Source organism: Tiliqua scincoides, chromosome 4 (assembly GCF_035046505.1).
Source record: "Tiliqua scincoides isolate rTilSci1 chromosome 4, rTilSci1.hap2, whole genome shotgun sequence".
NCBI lineage: Eukaryota > Metazoa > Chordata > Lepidosauria > Squamata > Scincidae > Tiliqua > Tiliqua scincoides.
This window is the reverse complement of record NC_089824.1, coordinates 192,753,286-192,777,952: the sequence shown is the minus strand read 5'-3', so window position 1 is coordinate 192,777,952 and position 24,667 is coordinate 192,753,286. Positions and strand designations below refer to the sequence as shown.

At 44.7% G+C, this 24,667-nt stretch overlaps 1 protein-coding gene and 3 pseudogenes across 5 annotated transcripts in view; 2 read left to right on the top strand and 2 right to left on the bottom strand.

Annotated features, from left to right (window-relative positions):
- Positions 1–2,577: 2,577 nt before the first annotated feature.
- Positions 2,578–24,667, bottom strand: part of RALY (RALY heterogeneous nuclear ribonucleoprotein) — a 251,326-nt gene continuing 229,236 nt past the window's right edge. For 4 of the 5 annotated variants that reach the window (XM_066625728.1, XM_066625729.1, XM_066625730.1 and 1 more), the window contains 6 exons: positions 16,045–16,092; positions 13,953–14,113; positions 11,889–12,002; positions 8,813–8,985; positions 5,342–5,390; positions 2,578–4,305 (listed from right to left, as the gene is read on the bottom strand). In XM_066625728.1, coding sequence (XP_066481825.1) covers positions 5,346–5,390; positions 8,813–8,985; positions 11,889–12,002; positions 13,953–14,113; positions 16,045–16,092 — 541 coding nt within the window. In that variant the 3' untranslated portion in view covers positions 2,578–4,305; positions 5,342–5,345. The remainder of the gene's footprint in view (positions 4,306–5,341; positions 5,391–8,812; positions 8,986–11,888; positions 12,003–13,952; positions 14,114–16,044; positions 16,093–24,667) is intronic. The other variant, XM_066625731.1, reaches the window with a different exon arrangement.
- Positions 9,849–9,965, bottom strand: LOC136650530 (5S ribosomal RNA; annotated as a pseudogene).
- LOC136650816 (5S ribosomal RNA) lies at positions 10,628–10,744 on the top strand (annotated as a pseudogene).
- Positions 20,229–20,352, top strand: LOC136650529 (5S ribosomal RNA; annotated as a pseudogene).

Sequence of the window (24,667 nt, the reverse complement as noted above, 5' to 3'; positions counted from 1 at the left end):
GTTAAATAATTTATCAAATCTTAAAGCAATTGCTTAAATAATGAATGGGGGCGGCAGCCAAGAAATTTCTGGGCAGCCAGAGTCTCTGGATATTTCCTCTGAAGTAGGCCCCATAGTTTCATAGTTCTTAGTCCAGTTATGTAGGATTATAGTGGCAGGGGCATGGAATTTAATCTCAAGATCACAAATGATGTTAGAATAAGATGGGTGCCTTGGTTGCAGATATTATGAAACTGGCATTTAATGATAATTAGAAGAACTGTTATCTCTTCATCCCAAAAGCCCTGGATGCAGCCTGAGATCCTGACTGGCTCCTAGTGAGGTTAGCCCACATGAGTCTGCTTAATTCTTCCTGTGCTCCATTTTAAGACTCTTACACTGCTTAAAGGCTATACCCTGCGCATAATCTACTCCCCCTCCTCCCTTTTTCTGCTTTGGTTAACATACAGCCTGATCAACTCAATCTTGCTTACCATTTTGTGTCTTAAACTAGACTAAGGTACGCTAAGGCTGCAAGCGTAAATGCACTGAGTTATTGTAGACTCTAGTTGGATTGCTGTAGGCTGAGTTTAGCCTCACTTGACTCATGCATGGTGCACAATAGGCTATGGCAGGGGTGGCCAAACTTGCTTACTGTAAGAGCCACATATGATAAACTTCAGATGTTTCCAATACAGTATTTAAGAAACATTTAAATTCTTTGATATATTTACTCACCATGAACATTCAACTTAAGTTTTAATCCAGAGGACTCTCAGTTTATACTTTGGTGGGGATTTGTGATGGAATCGGTTGGGTTGCAGGGGAAGGGACGCTGTGAGGGATGCCTTACTTTGCTCTGGCTTCAGCAATCTGGCTGAATCTGTAGAGCAGGGGTGCCCAAACCTCGGCCCGGCCCCTTGTGGCCCTTGGGGCTCCCAATCCAGCCTGCAGGGAGTCTCCAATGAGCCACTGGCCCTCCAGAGACTTGCTGGAGACCGTGCTGGCCTGACACAACTGCTCTCAGTGTGACTGTTTAACCTTTCACGTGAGCTGTGGGATGAGGGCTCCCTCCACTGCTTGCTGTTTCACATCTGTGATGCAGCAGTGGCATGAAGGAAAGGCTGGCCTTGCTTTGTGCAAGGCCTTTTATAGGCATTGAGCTATTGCAAGACCTTCATTCATTCATATAAGTTCCATCACTAATATATTCATTTATATAAATCTACATAAATTTTTTTAAAATTTGAAGTGTAAATTCTTTTTTTCCTGGCCCCCAACACTGTCAGAGAGATGATGTGGCTCTCCTGCCAAAAAGTTTGGACACCTGTATTGGAATAACGGAAGATCTGGCGAGGAGGTAGGATGTGGTATCAGCAGTGACCCCTTTAAGGGTCAGGCCTGGGCATTCAGCAGAGTGCTCCACAGTTATAGCCACTTGAAGGCAATAGGGCCCTCAGGCATAAAAGCACCTGATGAAGGGAGAGTTGGGTGTGGGTAGCGGAAGGAGGAAAGATTGAGGAAGGGATTAATGAACTGAGGAACTGATGGCTAAAGGACTACTGGAACTGTGGCTGGACTGATTGGTGAATGGACTTTGGAGACAGACTGCTGGAGACACTGAGATTGGTGTTTGGCTGCCATACCCAAGACCTGCAGAGGACCAATGTGCTGCTGTAGTGGTGGGAGGAGCTGCTGGCAGGAGAGGCCCTCTGCAGGTGGAACAGGCTAGCTACCCTGGTTGTGGGGTCCAGCAGTGCTGCAGGGCAGAACTAGGGTCATTCTTGTTGAAAGAAGGGGAGCTAATTAGCTCAAAGTGGGTGTAATTCTCCAGCCGGAGCTTGGACTGAGAATCTGGCAAAACACCCATGCTATAGAGGGAAGAGAGGCTCAGCCAAGATCTTGGGGTGGGAGCAGTGTGCTTCTGGGGTGGAGAAATCAGGTTTGTTCCGCACTGTCCACTATGGAACCAGGGAACAGATTTGATGCTGCATGCCCAGGAAATAGAATAGGGATGAGGAAAGCAAGGAGACATTCTAGAAAAAGAGAACTTTGCATGGTGGGAAAAGGCAGATGAAAGGGCATATTTAAGAATGGACAAGAATTTTGGGGAGAGGGACAATTTGCATTACAATAAAACCTGAAAATTTACTTTTTATATTGTGATGCATGTAGGAGCCAACATATTTTTGAGAGCTGCACTTTATATGTCAAAGAGCTGCAGGTGGCTCACCATCCTGCATGGTTTGACAACTTCTGGGTTATGGTAGGGTGAGTTGAGTTGTGTGCTGGGGGATTGCCTGGCAGGGTGGTGTACAGAAAGATGGTCACCTAGAATTCTGCAAATTGGAGGCTATTTGAACTGGTACTTTACAGCAAGTGTAATGAACTGCAGTTAGAAATTTTAATTCTGAATGAACACTGAACATGGCATAGCTGAATGAGCAGAGGGCATGATGAAAAACTGGTGAACTAAAACTAGTCTATGAAAGTCAGATTGGAATCTGAAATTGGTTTATATTTTTAGTTAGACGAGTGAGATGCTAAAAAGGGGATAACAGTGGGCCATTTTCAGTGACTATAAGACAACAAGTTGAATCAATTTCCTTCTTTTTATTATACAGGATTTTATATACAAAGCCCCGTCTTTCCATATCTTAGTTTTGTGGGCAGGTCATAACAAAACATTTCAGCATTTTCTTCAAAAGCTTAAAAAGTAACTCTAAAATAGCTCAGTACAGCAGAATAGGCCAACTTTGTAGAAGAAGCAGAAGACGCAATCAAAAGAGAAAAAAAAACACAAAACAAAATGTCCTTTTATCCTTCTAAACTTGTACTTGAAAATGTAGTTTCAACCAAGAAAAGCATGTCAAATGTTGTGCTGTGAGAGAGCCCTGATCCTCCTATGTCAATGTAGGAAACGGTAGAAGAGAAAATTTCTTGGTTGGGATTTTTTATTCAGAAGCCATAACTTTGAAAAGAAAAAAAAAATGCAGAATAAAGGCCCTTTGGAACTGCCTGCTGCAGTAATGGGATTCTTACTCTCTCCTCTTGAATAGCTGAGTTACCCCGCTGAAGCAAGCATCACCCTCTGAGGGCGATGACTAGAATTGCCTTAGAGAAGAGTGTGCAAAATAATAATAATAATAATAAATGATATCATTGCAGAATGCTACCACCATGCAATTTTTGTTTCCCTTTAGTGATCTGCATTTTGTTGCTTCTCTTTTGTCTTTATGGATGTGAGTGGTCTGAAACCACCTGAAATTCAGAGCCAGGGCAATTGGGAAGAAAGGAAGCCTTAGGCAAGATAGAGCAGAAACTTATTTTCCCAATTGTTTTGGCTGCGTGTATCCCAAACAGGTCATGCACTGCCCTACCATTGGCTTCTGGTACTGTGTGAGATTTGGGCCTCTGTTGTCTTGTAATCATCTCACCCTTGCCCTTCACTTGGACCTCAGATATGGTTGACCTCATCATTACAACTAACAAATGGGGCTTGAATGGACAGCACAATAAAGTGGACACTTCAATAGCATCCCTTTGATGTATGTAGCCCTCAACATACAACCGCTTGTCTAACTTCATTCAGTGCTTACGCCAGCCTCTGCTGCAGGCACCTACCACCTGTCTTACCTTCACAGATGCTCAGGAAACAGAAAAATGAAAATAGTTTTTATTCTGTACAGAACAGCCTGTTAATAGCCATGTTCTCTGTTCCTCTTTTGGAGGGGCACACCATACAACAAAGGGCATGGTCCAAATGCCAGTGTCTGTGTACCTGCAGAAGCAAAGCTAATTAGAAAACTGCAAATGGACCTTGTAGGAGACACCCCTGGCTATTCCACTCATTATCTCAAATGCAAAACTACAAATGGTACATTGTGACATCGTTTTGTCATGATATTACACAGTGTGTCTCCATCTGGCTCAGGAACAAGTCACTTTTTATAGTCTGGCTCTTGCTTTCTTTTCCTGCTGTTGGGGGGAGAATAAAAATAATCTTAAAATCTTCACCAACCAGTATAAAACCAATTCCAGTATCTGGCCATTGGAGATCACAGGACAAATGAGGCTTGCTGGCAGGAGGGCTCCGAGTCTCTGTATTAAAAGGATGGGTTAGGGAGCGATGATGAGGTTCCACTGGGATGACTAGTTGGCTGTGTCCTACAGGACGGCTTGGAGAGATTGGTCCGTGTTTCTCCTTTTGAATACCAGGCAAAGAGATGGTGGCAGTCCTGCATGTTATGTTTGTCTGGCTCCACATGCCAAGGCAGAGTTTAACCTCTTGTCCTCTCTCTTTTCATTGTTGCTGTGCTGATTGTGCTGGGGGTGGGGGAGAAAAGTAAACAGACACCACCTGAGTAACTTACAACCACTGTGCTCTATATTACATTGTACAGGAGAGTTTCTGACTCCACTTGTGTCTTGCAAACCTAAGGTTACAGCTGAAATGATGTAGCCCAGTGGTTCTCAAAATTTTTAGAGGCCCTAGAGCAGGGGTAGCCAAACTTTCAACTTTAGGGCTCCTGGAACTTTAACAATTGTGTAGAGGCAGGAATTTCATTAGGTGCAGCTTGTCATCTGTGAGACGACAATCAGCACCTGCTGAAATTTCCACCTCTACACAATGTGAAGTTTAGTCCTTAGCTCTCTTTGAATGTGACCTGTACAAATGAATCTGAAAATGAATGGTACATAAGAAAATAAGAAGAGTCCTGCTGGATCAGGCCCAAGGTCCATCTAGTCCAGCTTCCTGTATCTCATATTGGTCCGCCAGATGTCTCAGGGACCACCAAGACAACAAGAGACCTGCATCCTGGTGCCCTCCCTTGCGTCTGGCATTCTGAGTGAGCCTACTTCTAAAATCAGGAGGATGCACATAACCATTATGGCTACATACAATCTCCTGATTTTAGAAGTAGGCTCCCTCAGAATGCCTTAGAATGGTGCTAATCTTTCCCATGGACTTTGGATCATAGAATATAATCTTAAATACATAATCTGTGAAAAACTGGCATGATGAAACCATTGTGAATCTGTCACTGGATGCACACAAAAGAGCAAGTCAATAATTGTAGTGGCTGCTGAGAGAGACCTGAAAACACATGGAAACACTTCTACTCTTACAATCTGGAGCTGATTGGGAGGATGAGTCAGTGATGTCATCCAGAATTAAAAGAATAAAAGTGCTGTGGTACCTTCCAGGTACAATTCCTTGGCCCTTTTGCTGTATATCCCAACAATCCTCTCTCAGTCCCTTTTTATTTCTTTTCCTTCAGACAGCATCTGAATACACAGAATCTGAGTATTGGGGCTGTAGCAGTTCCAAAAAAAGAGATCTATATGTGCTTAAATATACCTGGCTACTGTAGGCTGGAATCCTCCACATCTGTGTATTGACTATTCTCCTGAAAAGAGAGAGAGAGAGAGAGAGAGGGAAAAAGAGGATAATCAGATTCTCTTCATGAGTCATTGCTAGGATGAGGGTTAGGGCTATTGAAAGAAAAGATGTCTCAGTGTACATCTGCACAGATACTCCCTAATGTCTTTAATTTAAGCACTAACTTTGACACTAAGGTTATTACTTCTTTAGAAAGTACTCAAATTCCTACTACTACATGGAGTAAGTGTCCCTGATGGAAGATACACCACCCCTTTTTTTGGCAGGACATCCCTTATATTTTGTTTGTGCATTGTTCAGACTGCACAACATGTGTAGGTGTATGACTGGGTGGTCATCCGGATCCCACCCTCAGCCAGAGGCCCCGGTGGCTTTTACACAATCATCTCCCTTCATCTTCTCCCAGAGACAGCAATATAGTGTTCTTCAGCGATGTTGCTGTGCTGGGCAAGCTCCCACTCAAAATGTTTCCAGAATGGCAACAGAGACAAGGAAAAGGGAGAGCAACACACCCTGTCTAGCCAATTTTACCATTCCACTACTATGACAAAATTGCTGACATCACTTCAATATTATTTAAGCAAAGGGCACAACATGATGATTCTGGACTACGACACCAGGGAAACACTCCCCTGAATTCAACTGGGCTGGTTTCAGCTTCTTTATCCTGGGTGTTCCTACAATGTGCTTAGTAACATCCAACTAATGCAGATATGAAAATGACTGTGCCAAGAGGTCTTTGCCATTTATTTCTTCTACTTTATAGGAGTCACTGTGATGACCTGTAATGAAAATGCACAAGATCCCTTCAGGAGATAGGGTGTGGTGTCAACAGTGGCTTCTTGCTCTGGCAGGCAATCATGGGGTTAAAACCTAGTCTTTGAGGGGTGGTGTACAGCACAGCTGCAGCCACTAGAGGCAGCCAGGACATTACAGGGATAAAAGCTACACCTGGAGAATAGAGAGAGGGTGGGGGTAGAAGGAAGGAGCTTTGAAAGACTAAGAGCAGAAGGAAGTGGCTTGGAGGTGAGAGGACTGACTAGTTAATGGACTTTGGAACCAGTGGACTGGCTGATGGGCTACTGGACCTGCTGACTGACCAATGAACTAACTAGCTGACTGATGGACAGATGGGTGAATGGACTTCTGAGGATTGGTAGAACAGAGACTGCTAGAGACTGGTATGTGGCTGCCACATCTAAGACCTGCTGAGGCCCAAGGTGTTGCTGTCGTGGCTGGAGAAGCTGCTGGCAGGGAAGGAAGGAGAGCCTTTGCAAGTTGAACAAGTGAGCTAGAGGGGTCCAGCAGTGCTGCAGTACAGAACTAGGGTCATTGTTGGGGAACAGAGGAGCTAATTAGCTGAAAGAGCATAGGTTCTCTAGGGAAAACTTGGACTGGGAATTTGACAAAACATGACCTCTTCAGAGGTTTTACACTTTTATTACGTCTCCTTTTCCAGTCTTTCCCAAAACCACAAAGCGACTAACAACCCCATCCTAAACTGCTCTGGAGCAGGCAGGCTTGCACTGCACCCAGGTTGGGGTTGGCTGCGGTAATTCCCCTTACCCTGAACAACATGGCAGCTGGTTGAATGAGGCTACTTCAGGAGGTGCAGATCTAAACAGGAGGTGCAGATCTGAGCAACCCAGTGTTAGGCCGAGCTGCCCAGGAGGGGGTGGTGCCAGATCCTAGCATCAGCCCCCTCTGAGGCCTGGTCTGCCCACTTCCTGCCCTTCACCCACCCCGGAACACCCTTCTCCATCCCCCTCAGGCCTCTGTGCCAGCTGAGGCAGGCTGGTGTGAATCTACCTGTCCGCCAGTGCTGCGGAGGCCAAATCTGGCCTCCGCACACCTCCGTGCACTAGTCTGCCAACTCTCCCACTGATATAAAAGTGCCTTATAGCACTTTTGTGACACCTCTGGGATGACACAGGGGACTTGTACAGGCCCAAGAGTTCCTTTGGTCTGTGCTCTAACAGCCCAATCCTATGCATGCCTACTCAGAAGTATGTCCCATTATAGTCAATCGGGCTTACTTCCAAAAAAGTGTGGATAGGATTGTAGCCTAAGACTGTAATTCTAGCCACACTTACCTGGGAGTAAGCCCCATTGACTACAGTGGGAGATGTCTGAGTAGATACGGATAGGATTGGGCTCTAAAATGTCTCTAATTACTTCTAGTATTTTTGAAGTCCAGGAGGATACAACATACATTTTGGGACATTACCTTGGAATTCTCAAAATCTAGGGCAACCCAATTATTTTCATGGCAGACTTATCTGAGTGACTTGAATGAATGCAGCATTTTCAGTGGAATGCCCTGAGAGATTCCTCTCTTTACATTATCGTAAGAGAGAGCTGATATATGAATGTGAGTAGTAAAGTACTCTGCCCACTGGCAAATAGAAATCAACACTAAATGTTGGTGCTGGTACCTGAAAGCAGCTTTGGTATTTGCTGAGCAAGCAAAACTGAGTCCAAAGAAGTTTCCATTTATGACTTTCACAAACCTGCTCCTCTGAAATACTATTAAATCAAAGCACTTGAATTTTGATGTGTGTTGCATCCATTAAATGTAAGACCAACAATTACATTTTTATGGAATTATGGGTTCAAATCCACATGTCACTAGGCCCATGGTTATTTATTTATCTCATTTGTTCCTCATCAGAGGACTCTGGGCAGCACATTAGTCCCCCTCCCTAATACTGTAGTCTAAGAACAACCTTGTGAGATCAGTTAGCCCAAAGTCATCCAAAGTGAGCTTCACAGGTGAACAGGGATTGGAACCCAGCTTTCTGGAACTCATGGCCAGCATGAGATGAGATTCAGACAAATATACAACCAGGAATTCCAGTAATCTTTTTCAGGAGAGGTAGAAGTAATTCGATTCAGGTTGCAATCCTATGCCCACTTTGGTAAGTACCATTAAATGAAGATGGATTTACTTCTGAGCAAACATGTATAGGATTGTGTTGTCTGTTCTCCCAATTTTTCTTCCCCACCAAACAGTTGATGGAAAGGTGTTTTTGTTTGTTTTGTTTTAATACTACACATGTGCTTGAATTTGGTCCAAGGAAACTTGCTTTGGGAATTTTACATGGCTGCATGTTAGATACTCCAAAACCTTCCCCTGCCACATATTCAGATGCACCTGAGAATAAATTACTTTGGATCAAAGGTGTTGCCATTAACCAGGGATTGACTGCTGAGAACCTGCATTTGTTGTGAGGATGTGAATTTGAAAAGTCAGACCTCAGTTGGAATAGCGGGTAATTCCTCAATGGAATAGGGGGTAACCCAGCTGTAACCAATCACAGTATTTAAGATGGTTATTTGGGGGGGAGAATGACTGTCCTCAGAAATTTGAGCCTTATTAAAATGGTACAAGGGTTATTTTAAGTGGGAGGCTTTTCCATGGTCTCTTACCAAATCATCTTCACAATCATCTCGCACTAGGCCTTCCTCATCTCCCTCCTCCCCATTTAGTGGTTCCTCTGTGTTAATCTCTGCTTCTGAAGCTGTGTCTTCTTGGGAGATCTCACTTTTGTTTCCATCTGATTTCTTTCTTACCTCTGCAGGATGAGATGCAAGGAACAACACTAAGAGAAAGAGAGACATCATTTCTTTCCTAACATTCACAGTAGTTCATACTAAACAAATACAGGTGTGTGCCAGTTAACAACAGGATCCCCGTTATGTGATTAGGTCATTAAGCAAACATTCAGCCCAATCTGTTGTGTAAACAGATACTCCCTGCCAGACACTAGCTGGTTGTCCAGGCTACTGGCGATAGATTGCCTCTTCTTTGCATTAAGAACCTCTCTGCTGTGTAAACAGACCATCTGCTGCAGGCTACGGGAGACCTGACTGCCTAATTAAGAGCCTCTTTGTTGTACTTTAACCACTGTTGTATATGTGGTCTGTCATTAAATGAATGCTTGTTAAGCGGTGCACTCCTGTAGTCTGGTTTCTCTTTGATGTGACTGATTCTGTCCCTTATCCAAGGTGAGAGGAAACAGGTAGAGAGGGTGTAAGCAAAACTTTGGCCACTGGCTTAGCTGCGGTTTTCAAACTCCCCTGGGGCAGGAGGCAGCAGGGGCGGGGAAAGGCAGCAACGCAATCCCCAGGATTGTGCTGCTCAGGGGGGCTGCAGGGATTGGGGTGCACTCACCAGTTCCTGTGGCAGCGTCCTGGGGGTGCAGGGAGCCTTCCGCAAGCCTCTGCAGGGCTCCCCAGGTCAGCAGCAGTGAAAGTAAGCGATTGCGCTGTGCCTCCGCAAAATTGGAAGTGGAGCATGATCGCTCACTTTCACTGCTTCTGACCTGGGGAGCCCTGCAGAGGCTCGCACATAGCTCCCCACACCCAGGGATGGCTGCTGCAGGGACTGGTGAACGCACTCCAGTCCCTGCAACCCTGTCAGAAGTCTGGTTGGCAACCTTCAGTCTCGAAAGTCTATGGTATAAGCCTACAGCACCTGATATTCCCAGGCAGTCTCCCATCCAAGTACTAACCAGGCCTGACCCTGCTTAGCTTCCGAGATCAGATGAGATCGGGCATGGGCAGGGTAACAGTTGCTGTCCTGTCAGAAGTGAAAGTGGAGCAATCGCGCTCCGCTTCTGTTTTAGCGGAGGCAGTGCGCGATCACTCCACTTTCACTTTGGAAACCTCAGGGAGCCCTGCGGACAGCCATGCAGGGTCTCCCTGCACCTTCGGGAGGCTGCAGGAGGCTGTGGTGAGTGCAGCCAAGCCCCCTGAGCTTCCTGGCTGTCCTCACCCCTTAAGGGCAAAGAGGCCAGGGCCCTCAGGATACAACGTTGTGATGCCCCAGTCTGAAAACCTCTGGCTTAGGGTATGGAGGGTTCACAGCTGCAATTTTCAACCAGTGTGCATTGGTGTACCCTGAATGGTCTACAGGTGTGCTACGGGAGGATCATTTATTAGTAGGGCCATTGGGGGATATCAGCGCCCCACTGGCAGTATGGTGTGCCTTGTCAATTGTCAAAAGACTGATTGTATGCGTTGACAATTTTAGTGCTTTGTCAGTATGCCATGAGTGAAAAAAAGGTTGAAAATCACTGGTTTAGAGGGATGTGGCTCCCCCATGTCCTTGCTGGTGAGAGGGGAGCAGCCAGGAACCCCTAGTGAGAGCTGGATGAATGGTACTGCCCAAAATGGTATGGACAGTATCCCTCAAAATATGCAGAGATAGCCCCCACATTTTGTGTAGGAGGGGATATGAATAGCCACAACCGTTACCCTGCACATGCCTGATCTCATCTGATCTCGGAAGCTAAGCAAGGTCAGGCCTGGTTAGTACTTGGATGGGAGACCGCTTGGGAATACCAGGTGCTGTAGGCTTATACCATAGTCTTTCGAGACTGAAGGTTGCCAACCAACCCGTCAGTGAATCCAAATTCACTCAGGGTTAAGGGCCTAATCCAGACCCATGCATGCCGGCTTACAGCCGGTGCGCACTGTCACAAATGTGCTGCAAGGCAGTACCGTGCCCACAGAGATAGCCCAGCATGAGCCTGTGCTGTGCCAGCTCTGGTGTTGGGCCTGTAGTCCTCCAGGCAACAGAGAGGCAAGTGCGGGTGTGGGGGAGGCGTTCCAGCATGGGGAGGAGTCGCGGCAGGGAGGGAGTGGGATGGGAGGGTGTTGGACCAGCAGAGCCTCAGCTCTGCCAGATCCAGAGCCCAGGAGGCTTCTTGATTCTGTGCCAACTAAGTGATGCAGAGTCGAGAAGCCCCATGGTGGGGCCCTTTCCCTTACCCAAGCGAAGGGGATGAAGCCCCCTTCTCCAAAGGAGCCACCACCAGCTGCCTGGTTATGCTTAGGATGCCAGTCACGCTGGCGCCAAGGTAGCCCCAAGCACTGGGCAGCTCAGGATTGGGCTGTAAATCAGGAAAGAGTGTAGAAATGTCTCTAGATTAAAAATATATTGACATTCAATTTATTATGTTTCTCTTCATTTCTTTTTGCTTTTGCTATCTGTTCTGGAATATTATAAGTAGGCTACCCCCTAAATTAAAAAACACACACCATAATGCTCAGCAGCTATTAGCCTATGTATTGGAAAACTCTTATCAGGATCTGGGTTTAGTGAGATCTGGCAAATCTAACCCTATGCAAGTGTACATTTCAGGACAAAGAGCAGTATGGCAGCCCCAGAATCTTTTTATGGAAAATTGGCAATGTTGCACACCCAGGACTCCAAGGGCTGTTAAGTCTGCTCTCATAACCTTTATGATGCATACCTGTAAAATATTCCTGTCTTTTAGATGCTCTAAAAACAATTATTTACACTTGATCGTGCTAGTAGTGGAATTGCACAGGGGCACAGGCTGCTGAATTACCGCTGCAAAATCAAGACTGCAGGACCACAAAGCAAGGGAGGCTGCGTGGCGAACATTCTATAGCTGGCAAAGAAGTTCTTTTTGCACCTGAACTCCTGTAGTTTCTTGGCGTCAGTGATGGGATGTTTTGCAATCAGCCAACTGACCTGTAGATGCTTTCTGTTGTTCAGCAATCTGTTCCAATCTCCCCAGGAGGGCATCAATGTTGGATTTGATCTGCGTCAACTCCGTTTTGATTGTCTGCAGTTCATTGCATTTCACTTGAAAGAGAGAAAGTTGAAAAGAAGCCTTATTCTTCATTTTGCAAATTAGTGATTTTCTTCAGCAGAGATTTTGGGCACAATCCTAACCAGGTCTACTCAGAAGTAAGTCCTATTGTTTTCAATGGGACTTGCTCCCAGGAAAGTGAGGTTAGGATTACAGCCTTAGTTACTTTCCTTAAGCCATTTCTGCCCAACATTGCATAAATGCAACAGGGATCAAATGTGTACAGCTGTGAGTTGGGCAGAAATGGGTTAAAGAATCTTCAGGAGCAGGTTCTACCTGCTAACCAACATAAAGTTGTTCAGATTCAGTGTAAAGCAAACTCCTCTGCCTTTAATAACTATCAAGACAGGCTGTTCAGCATCTCCAGTATCTTTCATCAGAGTGTTCCAGAAATGGGATAAATTGAAAAGACCCAACGGTTCATACACAGCTAATTAACAGAAGTCTTATACTATGGTAACAAGCTGATCAGATTGCTATGTTCTTATGTTCTTATGTGTTTGAAAACAGTGCTATTTATTTTGCTCAGAAGTAAGCCTCAGAAATGTTCAGTTAGGCTGTAATCCAATCTTACTGGAAACAAACGCCTCTATTAATAAGGCAACACAATCCTAAAGGTTTTGAAGCATCAGACAAATGTTTTCAAATTCCACTTTTGCCTTGAGCACCTTCTTCTCCTTTGGCTTAGAGATACTTTGCACAGTACCTTACCTGAAGGAAGAGCTGTAAGGTCTGATCAACATGTATTACTAAGGAAGGCTTCTGAAATAAACAAAGCACTGGAGTCCTTTTTACTCTTCCTGCCACATAGGGGAATGGATTTGTGCCTGCTGGCCCTGCCCTCTGACTGGCCCTGCCTCCAATCTTTGTACATTTAGCTGAAGGATTAGGAAGGGGCTTCTACATGCATCCAATGGCATGTAACAGACTCTGTGTGTAATCATCACCTGTGTGCAATCTACATGCACATGACTTAGGTAAGCGCCATGTTTAACACACCAAGCATACTGGTAGTAATGTACACTAGTTTTTGTTTCCTCAAGCAAGCATTCACACTGTATATTCACACATACATGTACATACACAACACATGTTTCCAGGTACTCTGAAACTCTGATTGGGCCATTGTCCAAAAACATGTGTCTATTGTTCATGTGTTATGTATTGCTGTAGGAAACACTGAGCGCTTTCCACATGCGCTGCCTCCGACGCATCCTCGGCATCACCTGGCAGGACAAAGTTCCAAACAACACAGTCCTGGAACGTGCTGGAATCCTTAGCATGTATTCACTGCTGAAACAGAGACGCCTGCGTTGGCTCGGTCATGTCGTGAGAATGGATGATGGCTGGATCCCAAAGGATCTCCTCTATGGAGAACTCGTGCAAGGAAAGCACCCTACAGGTAGACCACAGGTGCGATACAAGGACATCTGCAAGAGGGATCTGAAGGCCTTAGGGATGGACCTCAACAAGTGGGAAACCCTGGCCTCTGAGCGGCCCGCTTGGAGGCAGGCTGTGCAGCATGGCCTTTCCCAGTTTGAAGAGACACTTTGCCAACAGTCTGAGGCTAAGAGGCAAAGAAGGAAGGCCCATAGCCAGGGAGACAGACCAGGGACAGACTGCACTTGCTCCCGGTGTGGAAGGGATTGTCACTCCCGGATTGGCCTTTTCAGCCACACTAGACGCTGTGCCAGAACCACCTTTCAGAGCGCGATACCATAGTCTTTCGAGACTGAAGGTTGCCTATATATATATATATATATATATATATATATATATATATATATATATATATATACTAGTGCACCCATTGGTGTACATGCAGTTAACAAATACCGCTGATCTTATTGTATGCTGTACACATGATACAAAAGTGGGTTGAAGTCATACTTGCATCCTGCAGGCTGATAATTACCTCTTTGTGCCACAGAACAGAAACTTACATTTTAATTTGGCGGAGCTGTTTGCAATGGCAGAGGAGCGGGCAAAGAGTTTGACTGGGATTGTTGCTTTTACACGCCGCACCAAAGGAATGGTCACTCTTGGACGCTTGACAGGGACCACCCTGGGAACAGGAGAGACCCGTCCTCGGTACTCAAACAGTCTGCAAGTAAAAGAAGCCCTTTTAGCAGCATAAAAAAACGGAAAAGCAGACATTAAGAAAAATCTTAGAAGTGCATCATTCCTAGATTACCACTAGGAGGAGCTAGTGTTCTATCCATATATGATAACCATTAGGGTTTGGGACTGTAAACCAGGGTTGCTATTTGATAAGGAAAGTTTTAGAAGATGCATTCACTTACGGCCCAGTCAAACTTTCCAGCACTGATGCGGTTGTGCCAATGGGCTGTGCACTGCATCCTGCCATGGTGAGGGGGCATTCACAGAGGCCTCCTCAAGACAAGCGATGCTTGTTCTCTTATTTTGGGACTGCACGGCGGCTGCATCAATGCAGGAAAATTGGATAGGATTGGGCCAATTGGGTCCTTAGTTACTACAGTGTGAGATAATGTGGTTACACTCAGGCAGGAAGGCTTTTACTTAGCAAATCATTATAACCTGCAAGGATGTAACTTTAATGCATTTTTTAAACACTCTTTTTAATGTTTCTTAGAATTAATTGAGGCTCTCCTGAGGTTGACAGGATTGCCATAAGAGAAAAATGTTCTTAAGTTTCTACATTACAATTCTTTCAACTCCTGTCTTCCTGATCTCAGTTAGAATATTTTAATATTCTGTGTGACCCAGAACACTGTCCAAGGCTGTCTTGGGTCCACTGCCTCTGCACAATTAAAAACTAACAAAAAAGCACCTTCCTACTGTACTCCATGCACAGGTTCTTCAACTGCAGAAATAAGAACATAAGAACAGCCCCACTGGATCAGGCCATAGGCCCATCTAGTCCAGCTTCCTGGATCTCACAGCGGCTCACCAAATGCCCCAGGGAGCACACCAGATAACAAGAGACCTCATCCTGGTGCCCTCCCTTGCATCTGGCATTCTGACATAGCCCATTTCTAAAATAAGGAGGTTGCACATACACACCATGGCTTATAACGCATAATGGATTTTTCCTCCAGAAACTTGTCCAATCCCCTTTAAAAGGCATCCAGGCCAGATGCCGTCACCACATTCTGCAGCAAGGAGTTCCACAGACTGACCACACGCTGAGTAAAGAAATATTTTCTTTTGTCTGTCCTAACCCTTCCAACACTCAACACCCTGGTTCTGGTGTTATGTGAGAGTGTAAAGAGCATCTCTCTATCCACTTTATCCTTCCCATGCATAATTTTGTATGTCTCAATCATGTTCCCCCTCAGGCGCCTCTTTTCTAGGCTGAAGAGGCCCAAACGCCATAGCCTTTCCTCATAAGGAAGGTGCCCCAGCCCCGTAATCATCTTAGTCGCTCTCTTTTGCACCTTTTCCATTTCCACTATGTCCTTTTTGAGATGCGGCGACCAGAACGGGACACAATACCCCAGGCCAGGTGTAGCCTTACCATCGATTTGTACAAAGGCATTATAATATTAACCGTTTTGTTCTCAATACCTTTTCTAATGATCCCAAGCACAGAATTGGCCTTATTTACTGCCGCCACACATTGGGTCGACACTTTCATTGACCTGTCCACCACCACCCCAAGATCTCTCTCCTGATCTGTCACAGACAGCTCAGGACCCATTATGCAGCACTTCTGGTTTGATTTAAAGGGATTGTGCAAATGAAGGTCAGCTGTTTGGTCCCTGGAAGTCAAACTGGAAGTCCTACATTTCTACAATCCAAGAGACTATGTGAGAAGCAGTCGGAAGCTTTTCTGTTTCTAAGAGTAAGATAAGCAGGTGGATGATCTGCTTCCTGCTTGCTTTTAGCAGGCTAGAGGGAGGTGGCGGCAAAAGCATCTGGAGGGTGAAGTGCATCCTGAGTCTGTCACTCTCTTGCCCCCTGCGATCTGCCGCTGATACAGCCTGCACCAAAGACAACTTGATGTGTGGTTTGATCAGATGGTCAGAAGTAGAATGTATCACAGCTGCTTACCTGTCATAGAAATCATCTCTGTAGTAGTCATAGTCAAAATCATAGCCACTGTTAACCAAACAGAGAAACCAGGTCGTTAGCATGATTGCCTTCCCAGTCAATGCTATTTATCTGTTTGTGTGGGGTTTAGGGGAAAGATGATGGAACACAGCTTTGTAGATCGGAAGGGGAGAACACTCTGATTAGATGGCTCTGAATCTGAGAGATAAAAATGTTTCGTCACAGGGAGTTGTCTTCTGCAGTTGGGCACAGTAAATCACAGTCACATTCGTCTGGCTGCAATACTACCTGCAAGGAAATTCAGGAAGGTGTTGTCTTTGAGTCGCAGTAATTCCTTTGTGCAATGAGCTTGCATCAGATCACACCCCTCCCTTCTTACTAAGAACATAAGACAAACTCCACTGGATCAGGCCAAAGACTCATCTAGTCCAGTTTCCTATATCTCACAGACTCATAGATTACTCAGAGAGTACACAAGACAACAAGAGGCCTGTATGCTGGTGCCACTGCCTTGCACCTGGCATTCTGAAGTAGCCTACTTCTAAAATCAGGAGGTTGCACATGCCCATCACAGTTTGTAACCGGTGATGGACTTTTCCTCCAGAAATCTATCCAATCCCCTTTTAAAGATATCTAGGCCAGACACCTTCATCACTTCCTGCGGCAAGGAGTTCCACAGACTAAACTGCACGCTTGTTAAAGAAATATTCTTTTGTCTGTTCTAACCCTCCTGACCCTCAATTTTAGAGGCTGTCCCTTGGTTCTGGTGTTGTGTGAGAGGGAAAGAACATCCCTCTATCCACTCTATCAATCCCCTGCATAATTTGTACATCTCAATCATGTCCCCCCTCAGGTGCCTTTTTTCTAGACCGAAGAAACCCAACTACTACTTCCTCCCCACATATGATAGTGGAAGTAACTTGAACCAGTAGTCATTATGCACAGGGCTGCAACACATACAGGGCCAAAAGAAAGCATTTCTGAGGGTTGCTGCAAAATCTTATTTGCTGGAGGGCTGGTGGGGAGTTCAGCAGAGGCGGGATAAACACCTCTCGGGGATCGTTTAGCAGCAGTCATGACAGTCCTGGCACCAATGACTGCCTTGATAGCTCCCCGTTTCCCCTTTTCTTCTGAGAGTGATATTTTCTACACTGTAATGAAACTATAATACAGAAGCCCTTCACAGAAGGGAACTTTCAGCATGAATCCAGCTGGCAAATTGCAGAATGGGAAAGCTTTGACATTTCCTATTGAAAAGGAGCATAGCAACACATCCGCCTGAAAGGTCGGCTCAATGTGAGCATTTTAATTTTGGCTTGACATTTTTGACTTCACGATGACATTGAAGTGGCATTTCAGGACAATTAAAAAAACAACACCAATGCCAGAGAGCATTAAAGCTCAGTCCTCACAGTGCTTCAGAGAAGCAACCTGACACTGCCAGAGACCCTGTCCTGAATGAAGTGTTAGACTTGGACCAAGGGAAGGACCAGGGACCTCATGAGGAAGCTGCTTGAACCATTCACTAAAGAGGCTATAATATATCTCCAAAACTAGACCTGATAGGGCAAAACAGATGCCATTTTTGGAATCAGCACCTCAAATATACCCAGAAATTGGTGTAATATTTAAGGAAGCAAAATGTGTGTTGGCCTGTGTAATTTGGTGACTTAGAGCTATCTCTCAGCCAAGCCTACCTCACAGGGTTGTTGTGAAGGTAAAATGCAATAGCCCTCGTGCAGTGCCAGTTCCAGGTTGAAGAGGCCATAGGGCAAACCCTTCTTTGCTTCCGTGGAACCCGCCACCCACTCCCAGAGCTGCATTAGATCCTATTGCTACCACCAGTACTGAGAGTTTAGGGGTCAGCCTGGCCAGGTGGGTCCACTGATTGGCATGGTTCTGTCGTCAGAGCCTAATCTGGCTGATTTCCCAAGTCACTCTTGCCCCCCACCCCAATATGTCACCATGAGCTCCTTGCAGCAAGGAGACTCATGTGAGAGATGGATGGATGGATGGATGGATCTGGCCTCAGCTCGAGTGTCAAGAATCCTGGCAGCCAGTCTGAGAGATACAATAAAGTTTGCCAGGCTTGCTATTTTCTATTTGCTAAGTTGGTGCAGAGGGCAGGAGAAGAGGGGGAGGAATAGGAGTTTCTAGAAGAGGAGAGTGGAGGGTGGGAGGTGGTTCAGGGGAGGGAGGGGGTGGATCCCAGCTCCATTTCAAGTCCTACTCTGAAATGTGCATAGCATAAACACACATTTTTGTTAGAACACAACATTGCTTATTTTCTTCACCCAAAATCTAGCAATTCTCTCACCTCTCAAAACAGATGGGGAAGCTTGTGGTGGAATGCCCACCTTCACATGGACAATTCACCTTAATGAGCTTACTGTACTTTAAACAGTTCCCTCTAAGAATTAGAGCTGCTGTACGGAGCCCTCCCAAGCTGTGCAGCGGCTTGACGGCACCTTCCTGGTGGTTGGCGGTGACATAATCAAGTCATCACTGATTTCCAAGCTGCCTGGAGCTCGGCTGAGAAGTGCATGGCTGTGCACCTGGGGAACATCTTGTGCCTCTCTCATTAAGGATGGATAAGGACAATCATGTTATTTGCAGGTATGCCTGCAATTATTGTGGTAGCTTTGCTGTCTGAAACTTTCATCACAATCAGGAAGGGCGTGTATTAGAAAGATGGGAATTGAGTTTGAACAGGCAAACAAGTTTCCTAAGGCCAGGAGCCTTCAAAGGGAAGAAATCATCAGCAAGGTATCGATTATATCAAGAAGACGATGTAAAACTGCAAGCAGGCTGTCACACAGGTCTTCTGAATCTGCTCACAGAGAAGAGTAATTGGGAGGTTGAGCTGGAGTGCCAGCTAGCTATCATACTGGTAATATTGTTCAAGCACTGGTCCCAGACTATGGTCCAAAGCTAATGACAGAACAACTGTGCTAAATAGATCTAGGCCTACCTAAGAATTCCATGTATGCTGCCTTGACTTTCATCATGAAAGTAAAGTGGGTTGTAAATGTAATAGCTCTTTAAATATTAAATTCATTGCAGGCTTCTAAAGAAATAAATTAGGAAAGGTAGAACAGCTTCATTTCCTAGAGAGGACATTATTTGGTGTACAGGAAATAGCCAGGGGCATTCATAGATGTGGGTAGCCCCCTGGATCCCCTCACATACCACAGGGGTCTCTACAGGTTATAAGGTCTGATTACATAGATTTACCTACAGTATTAATTAGAACCTTAGAGAAAAACCAATTGCCGAGGTCAGCGATACAGTTAAGTATTTGTTTTAAAACCACACAATAAGTTAGCAATGAAATGGCACATTCGCATCTACGGGGCCAAGAAACAGAGAAATAAAATGGGCGAGAAGATGAGACATGTTAAGCTTTCCAACTCCACTGAGATGGCTCCAGTTCAACCCCTTTCTTTTAACACCGTCCTTTCCCCTATGATTACTCATAATGACAGAGACAGACTGATGCATTTGCAGTGAACAGAGCTATCAAAGGCTATTAACTGGAACGCTCAGGAGCCGACTTTGATTTCCACATTTGACTGAGTCAAACCAGCAACAAGCAACTAGACATGACGCTGGTTAGAGAAGCAGAGCAACAAAATCCAGGGCTTGACCTTGGAGTTTGGCAACTAAGAAAGACAGGTGAGCTCTCAATATATCGACAGGTACAGCAGGTTATGGCTCTTAGGAGTTACACCTGGGATGTTTTGAAGCTTTTAAATGTTGAGTACCAGTTAGGAGAATGAGCAGGGGAGAGGCTGATAGGCTGTTACAATGGGACAACACTTCCTTTGCGATGATACAATTGTGACAGCTTTATGGTTATGCAATACTGTGAGGGGTCAAACTAGACCCACACACACACTAGATGTGTGTTTCATCCTTTAATTGTTTTCTTTTTTAGCCAATGGCTCTATGTGTATGCGCACGTGTGTGAGAGAACAAGACACATCAGAGAGAGAACAAGACAGTAAAGAATGAGAGAGCCTGAAACCTGATAGGGTAGGGAGACTTCAGTGCTTAGTCCTGTTGTGGTTCCTTCTTACAGTGCAATCCTATGTATGTCTACCTAGGAGTAAGTCTCTTGACTTCAATGGGGCTTACTCCCAGGTAAGTTTGTATAGGATTGTTGTCCTAGTCTGATTACAAAGGACTACAAATAAAAACTTTTACCCTGCACATGCCCGATCTCATCTGATCTCGGAAGCTAAGCAGGGTCAGACCTGGTTAGTACTTGGATGGGAGACCACATGGGAATACCAGGTGCTGTAGACTTATACCATAGTCTTTCGAGACTGAAGGTTGCCAACCAATTACCAAGGATGTTTGAACAAATTTAGGATATATTTGGGTGCTGAATCCAAGAATGGCACCAGTTTGCCTGATTGGCTCTAGTTTTGAGGGTATGGCATAGCCACCTTATATACTGATTCAAGCATCTTCCTCGTGAGGAAAGCATGGGGTTGGTTTCTCACAAGGAAGCTGCTTGTATCATCCTATAAGATGCTTTGCTTCCCCTCCCTCCAAAAAAACCTTGGAGCCAATCGGTAAAAAATGATGCCATTTTTGGATTCAGCACCCCGAGTATACCCATGAATAGATCTAAGTTTTATGACAACAAAATGTGCGTAGGCCTGCATTATGTTTACCCCCTACATCAGTGGTTTCCAAACTGTGGGTTGGCAACTACTGGTGGGTTGCAACCTAATTTTTGACGGGGCCCATAACAGCCAAGTAGGGCCTTCAATGAAAACACAGATGTTGGAAGGATCAGAAAGCTCTGAGGCTTTTTAAAAATCAGATAGCTGTTAACTGCCCTGCAAAGAGCCCTGCAAAGAGCAGAGTCCCTACAGTTTGCAAAATAGTTGCTAATTGCCTTGCAAAGAGCTCCTGCAATTTGGAAGCTTCTATAAATATAGGGAGATAAATGTCGGAGATATAGGAAGATAAATGCATCCTTTTCTAGTTATTGTTTACGTGTAAATAAATAAAAATATTATTTCTTTCTAGATTTTTTTAAAAAGTCTCTTAAACCTAGATGGGTCCCGATAGATAGCCATTTTGAAAAGTGGTTCCTGGTGCTAAAAAGTTTGGTAGTCTCTATATACTATTTGTAGTTTTAAAACCGCTTCTATTGAAAGTCAAAGGAGGCCTTTTTAAAAATGGTAAATAGAATGTGAAGAGGAAGGACATGATTGGCTTAGGAATCATGGTTACAGCTAAATGCTAAAGCCCTTCTACCCTCCCCTCCCCATACACAGTTACAGGTAATTTCTCACACTCTCATGTTATTGCTTAAATAAGAAAAACAGGGTGAAACAAACCAGCAAATATGTGTATCCAATTTGTTAGCTACACTTCTGATGAAGAAAGACTTAAAGAGGTTAATTTTGTGATTGTGTGAGTATGATGAGGGAATAAGCCTTCAGGAGTAAGCCCCATTAAATTCAATGGGACTTGCTGCCCGAGAAGTGCGCATAGGATGGCAGCCTATGAGTGCCATTCTATGTGTGCTCACATGTATGCAAATATGTCCCACTGAACCCAGTAAGGCCTCCATCTGAGAAAATGTATGTAGGAGGACACTGCAAGGCTCTTTAATCAGAAAAAGCAATAATGCAAGAAAAGGTGTTCCGCTTTTAATAGTGAAGGAGCAATGGAATTATCATCAATTCATGATTATGAATTAATAAGAATCTCCCTTGTGCTTTCCATGTAGCTCAAAAATCAGTGTGCTGTAACCACAGACCACCACTCACTCTCACACCTGTTTCTTCCTCCCAACCAGGCTGTGTTTGTCATTTCTTATATTGGGAAGCTAGTCCTGAGGCCAGGCAGCAGAATTTAAGACCACCCATTCCCAAACTGCAACGATTTAGAAGTCAATGGCAGGCAATCAGATCCAGTCATAAATCATACTGTTAAAACCATCCCTGTGAGCAAAGACATTGATATGACAAATGCCCTGCATTGTTATGGTGGCCTCTTGTTTTAGTGGGTTTTAACTTCCACCATTTCCACCACTGAAATTAGCAAAGGGCTCCGAAGATGACTGTGATGCACTGCGTGTCGTTGTGGGGATTTTTGCTAACAAATGCCTGTTAATGAAAGTGAGAAGGAAAGGGGGTAGAATGGTTTGCTCTTGCAGCTATCTGTAGGGCAAAGAAACAGTGGCAACATTCAGTGTCTTTTAAATTTTCAAGCATGCCTAATTGACCACAGAATTTGGAAGGTAAACTTGGGCTCAGTACTAGAAGGAAGGAAGCCTTCCTGAATCATCACCAACCGAGTCATAGGAAATACATTCTGCTTTTCTTAGCAGCATCAAGCTTGGCTCCCTTGCTCGAGCAACCTGATCTATCAGCAGCAACTTTCTGCAGCATATTTCTCCAACCAGGGGACCAGACTAGCGAGCCTTGTGGTCCCCCACCTCTGAGCTTCTATTTTGGAAGGCTTATGAGTGCAATTGTCTCAACTGGTCCCCTGTTGATTTTACCAGAGAAAGGGTAATACAGGAGAAAGAGGCAAGTGCTGGGATGTGCATGAATAACAGCTGTTATTTATGTTTTTAGTCCATGGCTAATAGTTTCATTGACTGCGATGCCAAGCATGACCATGTGAGAAATAGCTTCAAGCCTTCCTCTCTTCCCAACGGAGTCTGGATCCAGCTGGTTGACTGAAGGTCTCTCCGGTGGGTGAGGAACCATTTTTTATTCTCTTAGCCAACGCTTGACAGATCAGAAGTGATTATTCTCACTTTAAGAATAAGAACTTAACTATAAGTAGTGCAAAGTTACTTCCAGGTTGTCCATGGAGGCGGAGGAGCTGGCGGCTACATGCCCCTCCAGCTTTCCCCTAGTTATGCGTCTGTGCTCGCTCCTAGGAAACCATGTAGGGTTGAAGCTTTACAGTGCAGTGATACATATGTATTCAGAAGTAAGTCCTACTGAGTTCAATGGAGCGTGTTCCCAGGAAAGTACAGGATTTCAGTCTTAGGCTGTGCACAAAGTCTTAGGCAAAGTAAGCCCCTTTGAATGTAATAAGACTGAGTTCTGAGAAGACATGCCAACAACTAAATGGTAGCCTATTAAACAGTAAGGATAATGACCTAAAAGGATGCATACCTGATACACTGTGCAATATTGCTGTTTGGGTACAAAGCGATGTTGTCCCAAGATAACGGCCCTGAAGGTCAAAATATACAATGTGTGAAATGGGCTAATTTTTTTTAAAAATTGTGGGAGGCCCTGATCAGGATTGTAACCATGACACTTGGGGAGAGGATATGCGTCCTGATGGATATCTCCCCACCTACCTCAGATCTAGCAGCAACTTGAGGGGCACAACTTTTACCAGGATCATTACATGAAGGGAAAAGTGCAATACCTATCTTGTCCCTTCAGGTGATCTCATCCTTGATGGTCTTACTTGTGACTGCTGCTGAAGCAAAAAACAAAATGTAGGGCCAAACTATGAATACATCATAATGTGCAGTTTGGCCATGAGAAAACAATCTTGATTGATTGATTGAATAGGCAAGCCTTAAGAAGGGTGAGGACGAGCACTTACTGTTGCATGGATATACTCCATGGGAGAACAAACAAATAAATCTGCACCAAGGTGACCCCAATTCTGTGTGGACCAATCAATTCTGCAATGTGAATAAATCATGCAAATTAAGCAAATTTGCATGCACCTGTTTAATTTGCATTTTGACTGCTTCTGGCAAATAATTACCAATAAATAATCACATGGAAATAATTACCCTAAAAAAAAGATATTGAGAGAGGAGAGAAAGAGGAAAAAGTGAGAACCCTCACATCTAATCCTCCGTGTGTCGGCTGAAGAGCAAGAATCAACCAGCCAGCCAGTCTTTCCTAGTCAGATCCCAGGTGGAGACAGAAAAGTAAGGAGATATTTTCCACATGATTATACCGGGCATTTCAGTCAATTAGACCATTAGCAGTGGAGCCTGCAGATAAATGGAAGTGCCAGTTGAACCATTCTGTTGTTCCAGGGAAAAGATGGGAGCTTTCAGAGAAAACATGACAAGCAAACATGACAGGCAAACTTGCATCCTACAAGCATTAATGTGTTATGGGTCACCACTGGAAATCCCCTTTCCTCAATCTGAGGGTGGGTTAAATGTTTGATGAAGAAACTGCCATATTTTTCTATCCTGTTACTCATTTGTCTGAGCTTGAGATTTCATTCTTGCCTGCCACAGCAAATCACCCTGCCCCAAATGTCAAATATTTTTTCACAAACTTGGCCCCCTTGCAACTTATCCCCAACTCCAGATCAATTATGAACAAAGCAAACGGGCAAAGGTGAGGGAAAGGAGAAGATGACCTACGGGGTTGGTGGTGGGCCACTGAAATGTCCAATCCATACTTTACTCTCAGAACCCTGAGATATCAGACTCCCTCTCCAGGCTGCTTATCCGTATGGAAGGTGTTGTATTAACGATAGCAAATTCTGCTAGAATGCGGGAAAGCCCCTCCTCTCTTTTTCCTCTAAGTGCCTTCAATTTTGTAATCTTATTTATGATTAGAGATGATTACCCTGTTTTTCATTCCATAATAATTCA